The 13680-nt window shown below is 37.3% G+C and overlaps 1 protein-coding gene across 3 annotated transcripts in view; it reads left to right on the top strand.

The window, feature by feature from the left end:
- Positions 1 to 13680, top strand: part of LOC106869274 (nuclear pore membrane glycoprotein 210) — a 111990-nt gene that overhangs the window by 36048 nt on the left and 62262 nt on the right. For 2 of the 3 annotated variants that reach the window (XM_052968386.1, XM_052968388.1), the window contains exons 12-19: positions 1052 to 1204; positions 3001 to 3106; positions 3620 to 3703; positions 7637 to 7717; positions 7876 to 8030; positions 9912 to 10017; positions 10540 to 10602; positions 13600 to 13646. In XM_052968386.1, coding sequence (XP_052824346.1) covers positions 1052 to 1204; positions 3001 to 3106; positions 3620 to 3703; positions 7637 to 7717; positions 7876 to 8030; positions 9912 to 10017; positions 10540 to 10602; positions 13600 to 13646 — 795 coding nt within the window. The remainder of the gene's footprint in view (positions 1 to 1051; positions 1205 to 3000; positions 3107 to 3619; positions 3704 to 7636; positions 7718 to 7875; positions 8031 to 9911; positions 10018 to 10539; positions 10603 to 13599; positions 13647 to 13680) is intronic. The other variant, XM_052968387.1, reaches the window with a different exon arrangement.

Genomic DNA, 13680 nt, shown 5'->3' with positions numbered 1-13680 from the left:
TGGAAACATGAGCAGAAGTAGTGGGGGAGCATCATAATGCTTGACCATAACCATTTGAGCATGTCCCTTAGTGGCTGATGATATGTGCATCTTTAATCACGAGCAGAAGTAGTGGGGGAGCATCATAGCTATGTGTTGAGAGGTATTCCTTGAGGTTTTATAATTCACTTTTGGAAACATGGGTTCATCATCCTTAAACAGACCTTATTCAGGAACATTTTGAGTGAGATGGGCTACTCAACCTGAAGAAAATTCAAACTGGGCTCCACCTGCAAGATCATGCGCAGTTTATCTTGATATGAGATCACCATGTCATGTACATATGGTTGTGATGCATGTGCCTTTATCAGACGGTTAGTCATGATGGGTATATTGGGCTTCATATATTTGTACCCCAGTGTCAATTTGATGGCATGAACTGCTCTCTCACTCAATAATGATAATAATGGTTTTCAATTTAGGTACAAGACATTTAATTTTTGAGGAAAGTAGGGTAGTTCATACCTTTGAGGTCAGTGCTTGACTTTATTTTATTGACCCTGAAATGATGAAAGGCAAAGTTGACCATGGCAGGATTTGAACTCATAACATATAGACCTGAGGCAAGAACCATATGACATTTTGTCAAACACTCTACTGATTCTACTAATCCACCTCCCTTACATACATTTTCAATACTAAAATACTGTTGCCAATACTGTTATATCTCTCAGAACTATATTCTTCTGAAATTTCCTCCCCGGCCAACCTCTCCCATATGCAACTACTGACCCAAAAGTTGGAACTAAACAGTAGCCTTACAAACAACCTTACCTAACAATGTTTCTGTGTTCCAAATTGAAGCAGCTAGACAATTTATGACCACTACTCTTCACTTAATATTATTACAATAAAGTTATTAAAAATGTATGTATGGTAATTAAAAGAAAGAAAATTAGAAATTCTTTTAAATAATTCCTTCTGTTTCAGGTTGTTTTTAATGATTTTACGTTTACTTTTATCTCTTGTGAATATATTCAAATATTTTCAAATGCCTTTATGTTGTTTGCAGGCTACTGGTGGTAGTGGTGAATATTCCTGGAATTCCTTGAACCTAAGTGTTGCCACTGTAAACAACAAAGGTTACACAAGTCCTGTCAGCCTTGGAATTAGTACAGTAGTGGCTGCTGATGTCAAGAACCATAGGCACACTGGAATGGCTAAGGTGGGGTTTCGAAACAAACTGATTATTTTTCTTTAGAATCCCAGCATGCAAAGTGTGTATGTTAAAGTGTTTGTGAGAAAGTTGGCATAAGAGGAATTAAATGTGGCATGCATAAGAGAGTTCTGGGAGCAATGTATTTTCCACCCACGTGTAGTAATAAAAGATGAAAAAATTTCACACATTCTACCCCCAACAAACCAAGCTACATCTCCTTTTCTCTTCACATTTCCTTTTTCTCACGCACTATGTTTATGCTTATCTCTTGCTCCCTAAACCTGTCCTCACTGCCCTGCTCACTGTGTCATTGCTATCCTGTTGTCCCCTTCCTCTATATACTCACATTTCATGAGTCACTGCATTCTCCGCCCCCACACTCTTTGTATTCATGTGAAGTCCCTACTCCCTACTTATGCACACTTGGCTATACTCCACCATCCCATTTATATTTTAATCCCCATACCTTGAGGGCATCTCTGGCACTTCACCACCATCTCTCTCTCTCTCTCTCTCATTCGATCATCCCTTTTATATTCTGATCCCTATACCTATTTCGTTATTGCCCACAAGGGGCTAAACATAGACGGAACAAACAAGAACAGACGAACGGATTAAGTCGATTACATCGACCCCAGTGCGTAACTGGTACTTAATTTATCGACCCCGAAAGGATGAAAGGCAAAGTCGACCTCGGTGGCATTTGAACTCAGAACGTAACGGCAGATGAAATACCGCTAAGAATTTTGCCCGGTGTGCTAACGATTCTGCCAGCTCGCCGCCTTATACCTTATATCAACCAGCTTCACTTGTTACAATGCAACCACAAAGATCCCTATACCTTGAGGGTATTCCCTGGCATTTCACCACCATCTCTCTTCCACCCTCTCTTGCACTCTCACCCTCTTGCTCTCTTCCACTCTCTCATTCTTGATCAGTCTTTTTCTCTCTCTCTCTCCCTCTGACTGGGTAACCATGTATCTCCTCTACAGCAACACACCTATCATTCTGTCACACTCTAACCTCTCATCATCTGGCACAGACCACCTCCTCCAATGCCCCCCTCCCTCCTCTCAGAGGATCTTTGTTTTGCAAGTTACCTGGTGACCCTGCCAGTGCTGATATATCCAGTCTACACTGTAAAGTGGTTGGTATTTGGAAGGGCATCCAGTTGTAGATATGCCAAAACTGGTCTCGCTAGTGCTATGTGAAAAGCACTCAGTCCACCCTGTAAGGTGGTTGGTGTTAGAAAGGACATCTAACTGTAAAGATCCTGCCAAAACAGATAATGAAACCTGGTTCAGGCTTCTACCTAGCCAGCCCTTGTCAAACTGTCCAACCCATGCCAGAATTGAAAATGGACATTAAATGATGACGATGATATGTATCATCATCATCATCATCATCGTTTAACGTCCGCTTTCCATGCTAGCATGGGTTGGACGATTTGACTGAGGACTGGTGAAACCGGATGGCAACACCAGGCTCCAGTCTGATTTGGCAGAGTTTCTACAGCTGGATGCCCTTCCTAATGCCAACCACTCAGAGAGTGTAGCCACTCACACACGCACGTATGTATATGCACTTATATACATACATATGATGGACTTCTTTCAGTTTTAAGCCAAGGCTATAGTGGAAAACACTTGCCCTAGGTTCTACACAGTGGGACTGAACCCAGAATCATGTTTGTTGGGAAGTAAGCTTCTTGCCATACAGCCATCCCTGTGCCTTTTAAAAAAAAAACAAAAAATTTAATATTCTTCTAATGTAAATTTTAAAAATATCTTTTGTCTTTGTAGGTTGCTGTCCTTCCTCCAACAAAAATTAAGCTGCTTCCTTCAAAAGTGGAAGCTGAAATCAACACCAAGTTACTTCTCCCTGTTGCAATGTTTGCTGATTTTGAAGGTTATTATTGATTATTGATTGATTCTAAGAAATTCTTGTATATTTTAAATTTTCTGTCAGAATATTTGCTAGGTTGCTATTTTAGACTGTATTCAGCATTGTAATCATCATTTAGTGTTTGTTTTCCATGCTGGGTTGGATGGTTTGGCAGGAGCCTCAAGCCAGGGGATTGTGCAAAGCTCCTGTGTCTGCTTCAACATTGTTCCTACAACTAAATGCTCTCTCTAATGCCAACTGCTTTACAGAGTGTACTGGGTGCTTTTTATGTGATACTGGCACTAGCAAGGTCACCTAGTAACTTGCACGACAAGACCTCTCAACTGAGGGTAGGGATAGTATTGGGGAAGGTGGCTTAACCTCAGGACACTGATAAAGATGTTAGTGATGGGTGCCAGAGTAAACTCTCAAGATTTTGTTAGTGACATTGCCTAAACGTATACCATTACACTGATATTGTTTCCTAAATTATAATAATTTTAATATCTAAATTATTTTTATCTATTTAATTCTTAGGTGCCGAGAAAGCCTTTGAAGATTGCCGACATCTAAAATTGTCTGTGAAATTCTCAGACAAAACTTCATTTGATTTAATCCCAGGTGAAATTTTTTTTTTTTCATTTTTGTATTCCCATATCTTCTGCAGTTTAAAACAGCATGTAAATGTTTCACAGTGGTTCTTCATGTTTTGATATGTTCCCTTATTTTCTTTGTCTTATAAGTGACTTCAATTTTTGTTCTGCACTGTCTGTTTTTCTTTGCTGTGCTGCTTCTTTACAAAATGCAAAACCTCACTCCTTATTCACAAATCATCATAATCGTCATCATCATCACCATCACGTCTCTATATTCCATTCTGACATTGGTTGGATGGTTAGACAGGATCTGATGGGTCCAAGGATTGCATTGCACTCTAGTGTCTCCTTTGGTATGATTTCTACATCTGGATGCCCTTCCTAATGCCAACCTCTTTACCAAGTGTACTGGGTGCTTATTTTTGTGCCACCATCACTGGTGCATTCGCCATGCAAGTTGCAAGACTAAAAACCTTGAGGGAGAAGGGTACTTTGTGCTAGGAGACGAGGATTACGGTGGGGAAGTAGAGAGACAAATATATGACATGTATAGGATGTATATATGCATGTATATTCAGTTGTATATTCATACACACAAACAAAGGTTTGCATATGACATCTTTTGTGTCTGCAGAAATCTATGCATTGAGTTATTTTCCATGGTTCTAGTAATTGACTGAAACTTGCTTATCAACAGAATCGTTATTGTTATATCACAATCTATAGCAGCAGTAACAACAGCAACCATATTTTCTGATTGTTCTCTTGTTTAGGAAAGCTAGTCTGTAATGGCTATTCTGATATCACAGACCTTTGCATCATCATCGTTTAGCATCCAATTTTCCCTGCTTGCATGGAAAAGTGGACATTTAATACTACCATTATTATTATTTAGTAGTCTTATTTTTATCACATGCTTTCACTGAGCTTCTAAGCACAGCCCTGTGTGCCCTGGGTATGTGCTGTTGTTTGTTTTGGTGCTGTTTTTACTGTATTGAAAGTGCTTTATGTAGGATGTTGCAAGTGCCTATCAATGCTGTTTTCTGTATGTTATATATATATTTGTAAGTCCTGGTGTGTTGGTTATGTATTTGTCTTTATATATTTTTTCTATCATATCTGTTGCACCTATTATAGGGATTGTTTCTGTTTTTAGGCTCCACGTTCGGGTTATCTCTATTTCCTGATCTTTGTATTTTGAGATTTTCTCCATTTCGTTTAGAGATACATTGTCATCTGTTGCGATTTATGTGTCGATTAGAAGGCATTTTTTCTTGATAATATCTGACAACTATAACCAATCTATTAGCTTTGATCTCTCTATCTGTATGTATTTCAGAGTATGGTTGCTTTGTCATTTTCTGAGACCTTTTCTGGGATATACCTCTACCATTTTTCTTCTGTTATCATTCCATAGTGTTGGCATGGCTTCCAGTGTATATAGGTCCCAACTCTATCATATCTGTAAATATATTCATTCTTCGCCAGGACTGGGCAGCCAAAGGCAATAAGATTTATTGTTTCTTCCCCATCACCACATATTCTGCAGTTATTGTATTTTTCTTCATTATGTACTTCTGATAGGGAGGCTTTGATCTTGGGCTGCAATCAAAAATCCTTCAGTCTCTGCTTTGAGTCCTAAGTCCTAAGCTTCAACCATTGTTGGGATTTTACTATCTATTTCCTTTCTCTTTAGCTTATCCCAGTATTTGTCATGTAAGGGCTTTTCTTGCTATCGTTTATTAACATGGATTTTGTCATCCCAGTTTTAGCCTAGATTTCATTTGCTTTACAGCTTTTGTTTGGGGAATACTGTCAAAAGCCTTTCGGTAATTGATCCAGTCCATGTTTAGACCCTTCTTTTTCTTTTGGCAATCTTCAGTTATGGCTTTGTTGATTGGTAATTGATCTTTACAGTCATATGAGCTTTTGCAGCTTTCATTCTGCTTTTCTGGAAACCGGTTGTTTTCTTCTAGATGTCTGCCTATTCTCTGCGATATTATTATTGTTAAGGCTTTGTAAGTTGTAGGGAGACATTACGGGTTTGTAGTTTCAGATTTGTTGTTTCAGTGGATTTAGGAATTATGATGATTTTTCCCTTCTCTGAGCCATTCAGATGTTGTCTCTAGCTATGTTAGCATTTCATTTAACTTCTCTACCAGCCCTTATGTATCTCTGTTAAATATTTTAACCAGAAATTGGGGATCATGCCCTGGCACCTACCAGTTGCTTAGTTTTTTGCAATGCCTCTTTTCCATTGTCTGGTTTTGTTGTTCTAATTGATTTTTTTATATTTCTGGGTTAGTTCCTTCACCACCCATACTTCTTTACAAAATTCTTCCACTTTTTTGCTGTTAGTGCTGGCCAGTTGGCAGAATTGCTAGCATGCTGGACAAAATGCTTAACCCATTACCTACCAGTGATCTCATATGAGATCACTTAAAAATTACAAATATTGTAATTATCTATCAATATTTACACATATCTAACCTTTCTGCTATATCTACTAGGTATATTTCTCTGATATTCAAATCAGGTTTGCTAATTTTTCACCCAATATCTTGCTTATTTCTATTTGAAATGTTATTTTGATCATTCCAGCGTGTTTCTAAGGCTGTTTTATGCTAGAAATCAAAGTTTCATAAAAAAAATTCCAGTTAATAGAATTATGGGAGGTAATGGGTTAAGCAACATTTCATTCATCTTTACATTTTGAGTTTAAATTCTGCCGAGATTGACTTTACCTTTCATCCTTCCAAGGTTGATAGAATAAAATACCAGTTGAATACTAGGATCGATGTAACTGATTAGCTCCTTCCCTACCTGACTCCAAAATTTCAGGTCTCGTGTCTATAGCTGAAAGGATTTTTATTTAATAGCTGACAGAATTATTGACTCCCCCGCCGCCACTACTACCACCATACATCTCTCAACCTTCTCACACACTGACCGTCTGTCTTCTCTCATACTCTTGTAACTTCTCCCTCACACATCTCTCTTTCATCCTTCTCAAGTCTACTGTATTATTATTACTATTCTGCTGTTCTTCATTCTTTCTATTCTATCAGCCCTTCTCTTCCATTCTATTCTAATTCATTTGGTACTTCTGTGTTTGTGAATTACTAATCTCACTACTTTTCAAACTGCAGCCTTCCATGTCTAGCTTCACTAATTTTGGTTATGGACAACACACTTCCTCTTTCCTTACCATATTTCTGTTGGCTTACACTGCTTTTGTTTCTATTAATTTTTAAAATAATGAAAAATTTAGTAAAATAAATTTGCATAGTTAAGCTTGTGTTTGGAACATAAATTAACATGAAATTTTGACATTGCTTTAAAACGTTTTTTTTTAATCATAGAAGCTAAAGCTGAGACCTTGTTCTCTCTTTGCTTTCATTAGTGGATTTTTGTTCTCTTTTCGCTCTGTTATCACACTATATACACTTCCCTCTTAGACTAACTTATACATTCTGACTTGTCATTCTTCACCTGCAGTGCTTTAAATTTCACTTTACCCCTCCCTCACTCCTGCCTACACTATACTAACAAGTTATTTATTCTGGTGGTTTCTATCATGATATAAAATCTAAAAATCTTACTAATTTGCCTTTTCTGATAAAGAGAGTATAGTGTGGATACTGGCTGGAAAACAGATTGGCTTCTTTGCTTGGTGAAATACCGACTGTAGATTTAACTTGTTCAGAATCTCTGTTATAGTGTTAGCACCAACAAGATTCTGTGTTTTAATGATTTTCTGGTGGCGTCGTTTCCCACTTTTGCTCTGGCAGTTCAAGCTTGGCTTCTGGCTTCATGGTTGGTTATTTACCTTAACCTCACAACAGTTTATTTTTTGTTTGTTTCACCATTCCAGTTTAGTTCTTTATAAAGCCAATCTGTTTTTATATATTTTCCATTTCATAGAAGATGTCTCTCTTTTTTCGTGATCTACTTGCAGTTTCTCCTCACTCAAGTTTAAACTGCGTAGCAACCAGCTGGCCATTTCATTTGTGTTACTCTATGGGCCACAGGTCTATTGGTTTGTACCTTCCCTTGTGTTGTCTTTCTCCCAACCTTCCTCTTACTGCTGCTGTTAAAACAGTCTGAATTCTGCCTGTAAATTCTAACACCTAACGCTTAAGCTATGTGATATTTGTTATATAATTCTTGTAACATGTTGTGTTTGCCATTTTTCAGACCATGCTGGTTCTGTGGACACCGAGAAAATTAGCTGCACCTCCATTCAGCTCCTGGCCAAGCAACCAGGCAGCTGTCGAATAACAGTTACTTACCAAGGTTCACATAAAATTCTACAAGCTTCTGTTACTGTGGCAGCATACAAACCTCTTGTGGTGAGTGTGTTCATCTTTCATTGTTTCAGTCATTGGGTACCACCTTGAAGGGTTTAGCAGTATTTATTCTGTCGAACTCTTTTGCTGAACTGCTAAGTTATAGAAGTGCATGGCTTAGTGGTTAGGTCGTTGGACTCACAATCATGTGATTGTGGTTTTGATTCCTGAACTTGGTGATGCGTTGTGTTCTTGAATAAAACACTTCATTTCATGTTGCTATATAGTTCACTTAGCTGTAGAAATGAGTTTAGCCTGGAGAAGGATGGGCTCTGCCAGGCGTTCTTACCCTAGATACGCTGCATGGCCGCAGCTCTCCAGTGAACCCCGAGGGGTTAAGGGACTTGTCAATTGTAATTTATGTGGGTGGGGGCATAAATCAACACCAGTCATCAAGGTTGGTCAATGCCTTGTAAGTGAATTAGGTAGATGGAAATTCTGTAGAGGCCCATTGTGCACACACAATGTTCGAATGTGTGTGTCTTTGTGTTTGTCCCCCAATGCAACTTGATGACTGGTGTTGATTTATGCCCCCACCCCATAAATTACAATTGACAAGTCCCTTAACCCCTCAGGGTTCACTGGAGTGCCAACCACTTTACAGAGTGTGTTGGGTAATTTTTATGTAGCACCACACGGGCACTTTTATGTGGCACTGCACAAGTGCTTTTATGTGGTGTTGCTGATGATAAGGATGTAGATTGTGCTTACAGTTATATTGAGAACAATGTGCTGAGTGGATACTTTCATCCATAGCTGGCTGATTTAAGGAAAGTACTGGCCCCAAGGAGCTATATTTCTTAGAGGCAACTCTTTTGTCTATTCCTCAGTACATTACATAGAAATATTATTTATCCAATCCTTTGTTAATATACAAAAAAAAAATCAAGTCTATACATAATACAACAAAAATTATAGCAATTTTAAAACAATGAAAGTAGGTGCTCATGTCTTTTGTTCTCTCAAAAATAATTATATTAATTTTGAAGATGTAACAGTAGAAATGGTTGTAAGAATCAAATATCAGGTTACAAGCCATACTGTATTTTTTGGCATTCAAGTTGAATTTTTCAGGTCAAGATTTAGAACCAACAAAGGCAGGTTGATTTATACACCAAAATGACTTTGGAAGACCAAAAATGCCATGTGGAATGCAGCAGGATTTGGAAGAATAACAATGATGTTTGAATATTTATACAACATTCTACATTGACTTATATGCTGGAAAATACAGTATATAATCACGTCCTTCTCTGTACTGAGTTCAAATGCTCTCTGAGTTGAGCTGTACTTTTCATCTCTGTGGGGCTGATAACAGGAAGAAATGGGAGAGACAGTGTTAGGAGTAGTAGAAGAGAGACAATAATGGTAACTATATGTTTACAAGTAAAAGAGAGAGAAAGAGAAGTGAATACTGGTATGACTAGAGAATGATAAGTGATTTGAGAGAGAGGGAATGGCAGCTAGTTTTACAGGAGGGTAATGGTAGTTGGTAAGAGAAAATAGAAGTGATGAATAGTCATAAGGCAAAATTGATTAATTAGTTCTTTAACTTAGATTCAAGGATACTATTCCATAAAAACGTAAATTTGTTGTAGACACTACTGTGTTTTCTACATAGCCAAATTTAAGTCTTAATTTAGTTTTGACCATTATGTATTGTGTTGTTGGTGAAGATGTATTGACATACAACAACTAACAAAAAGGAAAGATAAATTGGAAGTGGCTGTTTCATGTTGGCTTCTCCAACCCAAGCACTGACCTAACTAAACTCATTTTCAGAACTGCTGAACAATCCCAATTAAAACCAGCTCATCTATTGCTTCTTTCCTATGTAAGTATTATTAACTTTTTCTCTTTTTTTTTTTTTTTTTTAAATTTTAGGCTGAAAGTCCTCTAAGCATTGTTACTCTTGGTTCTTCAAAAGACATCTTGTTTTCTGGTGGTCCCCAACCATGGCAGCTGGATCCAACGGAATATTTTGAAGACTGTAAGTTTTAATTTTTACCCGCTCATGACCAGAATATATATCTTGAAAGATTTTGTTATACCAAAGCCTACATGAAATGAAATTTGAGATGCGGTACTTACTTCATTTCAAACTCAGAGTTTTCTTAGTCTTTACAGCATTTTTAATATTTTTTTTTATCTTTTAGTCCAGAGGAAGGCAATATCCATGATTTCTTGTAGGGTTTTAGGGACTGGTGGGAGGGAAGGAGGGAGAGGAGTGTCCTCAAACTGGAAACCTGACTTGAGTGCTTGGAGCAAAGTGGATTCTGATAAAGGTAACCAAGGTGTTGGGTGGTGGTGTTTAACCAGGCAGTGGATTGAATGTACCATCCTTGTAGGCCATGGTGGAATTTGAACTCAGAACTTAAAGCACTGGTGGGATTTGAACTTTGAATTGATATTCAAAAGGATATTATTATTTTGATAGTGATTTGATTGTTTACTCTTTTTTTCTTTTTCTGATATTTAACAAATAATGTTTTTTTTTCTTTTTGTTTTCCAGTGATACCAAGTGCTAACTTTGTTAGTTTTTCCCACTTATCTGGAATTGAGTTTAGTCTTCACCGTAAGTGTTAAAACTGTTTGATTTACTAACAGAAATTAAAGTATTGTCACAAGATTGATTTATAGCATTTGTTTTTGATTTTATGAGTGTTATGTGTTCTATAGTTTCTGTGTTTGTAGATTATGATTTGGTATTGTTTTATGCAAGTGAGCCAATAAAGGCATCAAAGGCAATTGTAAGGAAATATCTGGGATTTAAAGTAATATATTTAATGCTAAAGTATTTGAAAAGTTAGCTCAGCTAGGGCAAGAGAGAGACAAAGGAGTTCAACAGGAAGTGTTTGAGAGATTAACTGAAATGTCTGGTCACCTAGGTAGGGTGAGAGTTGCTGTGCAGAGTGGGGCATAGTAAGAGTGCATCCAGACGGCGAGCTGGCAGAATCGTTAGCACGCCGGGCGAAATTCTTAGCGGCAGTTCGTCTGCCGTTACGTTCTGAGTTCAGATTCCGCCGAGGTCGACTTTGCCTTTCATCCTTTCGGGGTCGATAAATTAAGTACCAGTTACATACTGGGGTAAATCTAATCGACTTAATCTGTTTGTCTGTCCTGTTTGTCCCCTCTATGTTTAGCCCCTTGTGGGCAATAAAAAAAAAAAAAAATAAAAAAATAAAAAAAAAAAAAGAGTGCATCCAGACTTTTGCAAGCAAATTTGAAAAGGCCTGAGCAATTGTGGCAGATGAAAAACACTGAAGAAGGAAAGAGTCATTGTTATAACCCCCATCTGACCCAAAGCCTACATATTTGTCCTTAGTGTGCCAGTGCCTGTCATTCAAGGATCAGTTCACATAACCACTTAAGGGCTTGGATCTCTTCCTTATGATTATTGGATCTGAAAAACTACCTTGTCATCATTTCTAGACAGTGAAGATCCAGAATAAATGATTCAGTGAATGGGTGGCTTAAATTTCTGAGTGTGTGAAAAGAATGTATAATTGATATAACTACGCATGATATTATATTACTTACTGTTGCTCCAAACTGAATAATGTTTCAAATATTTAGAGATGGCAGAATCAGTAGAATACCAGACTAAATACTTTGATGTATTTATTTGTCTTTTTTTACATACTCATTTCATTTCCTGTCAAGTATGACTTTGCCTTCTGAGATTTGTGGCCATGTATCTTTGTTAGAAATCATTAGTTAAAAGCAGTGATTGGCAGAATTGGTAGAGTGCTGGACAAAGTACTTTGTGGTATTTAGTTACATTCTGAGTTCTAATTGTAACTGTTGATTTTTGCTTTTTATCCTTCCAAGAGTTAATAAAATATATACCAGTCAGTTACTGGGATCCATTTAATCAACTGTTCCCTGTATGACATTTTAGTTACTAGTAGCAGTATTATTACATTCATCCATATTTTCGTTTCATTGTTGGGTAAAGTTACACAATATATCATTGCTGCCTTATCTTTGTTGGTTGTTGGTCTAATTGTGTATGCTGGTTAATTGCTAGTTTAACCAGAGTGGTGTCATGGTCAGGTGATTACCTTTGGCCATTGGGACTTACGCAAAATTTGAACTCAGAACACAAAGAGTTGGAACTGACACTGCAAGGCATCTTGTCCAGTGCTCTAACAGTTCCACCAATATTTATCACTATGGACTAGTGCTTATTTATCAACCTCAGCTTGGCATAAACCTCTGGCTTGTTAGCTCTTGTCAAACTGTGCAGCCTATGGAAAGCAGACAATAAATGATAACAAAAGACAATGTTGGCCTTGGAAGGATTTGAACCTGGAGAACAGAGAACTGGAATGATGACTGCAAAGCATTTTCTAATGTTATTTATTATCTATAAGTTGTAGTTATTTAATGCGGACGTTAAACGATGATGATGATGATTACTTTCTGGACAATGAAACTTATTCCTATATTTTTATGCATGAATATATTGCCTATATCCTGTTCCTGCCCCTCTATCATATTTTAACCTCTTATCGCCTGACATAAAGCCACCTCCCTCGTTACTACTCCCTGCTTAATTGAGGAGGTTTTGTCTTGCAAGTCACATAAAATGTACCTTGTACATTCAGTAAAGTGGTAGGCATTAGGAAGGGTATCCAACTGTTGAAAGCAGCTAAAATGGACATTGGAGTTTGGTGCAGTCCTCTGGCTCAGTTGAACTGTCCAACCCATGCCAGCATGGAAAACCCAGTAAATGATGATGATGAATATATTGATTGTGGTGAAATATTCTGGTAGAATTGTTAGCATGCTGGGCAAAATGCTTAGCATTTTGTCTGTCTTTATGTTCTGAGTTGAAATGCCACTGAGTTTGACTGCCTTTCATCCTTTCAGGATCGATCAAACAAGTACCAGTTATGTACAGGGGCTATATTATTGACTAACCCCTACCACACAAATTTCAGGCCTTGTGCCTTTAGTAGAAAGCATTATTACTACATTAATATATTGATTGTGGTGATCTATCAAAACACAAATGTATTGACATGCACATGATTAATGTGTGTGAAAATGTAACAATATATTGGTGATTTGATATATACTGTATATATATATATATATATATATATATATATGTATATGATGTATTGATGCATGATTATGTATTGATACATGAATATATTGATATGCGATGGTTCAGTACGTGAATATATTAAGGCACTGAGCTGGTAGAATCATTAGCACACCGGACAAAATACTTAGCTGCATTTCATCTGTCTTTGTGTTCTGAGTTCAGATTCTGCTGAGATCGACTTTTTCTTTTATCCTTTTGGGGCATATTAAGTACCAGTTTAGCACTGAGGTCAATGTAACTGACTTAGCCCCCCCCCCCCTGGACTTGTTTGTTTTGTACCAAAATTTGATACCAATATATGAATGTATTGATACGTGTTTATGTCTTGATACATGAATGTATTATTGTATGATGATATTGATATGCAAATGAATGATGTTTGCTATTTAATTGTTATATGATTATTTATTTCCACCGTTGAAATATTTCTTCCTTTTTTCTGTATCTTCCTTAAAGGAGGTCTTCATGCTTTTCAAGTTGTGTGTGTAGGACTCGGGGAGCAGGTAAGTTTCCACTTCTTGTCCTTTCTACCATTCT

This window comes from Octopus bimaculoides, chromosome 5, assembly GCF_001194135.2.
Source record: "Octopus bimaculoides isolate UCB-OBI-ISO-001 chromosome 5, ASM119413v2, whole genome shotgun sequence".
NCBI classification, from domain to species: Eukaryota; Metazoa; Mollusca; class Cephalopoda; order Octopoda; family Octopodidae; genus Octopus; species Octopus bimaculoides.
The sequence above is the reverse complement of the archived record's forward strand: the minus strand, read 5'-3'. Positions and strand labels throughout refer to the sequence as shown.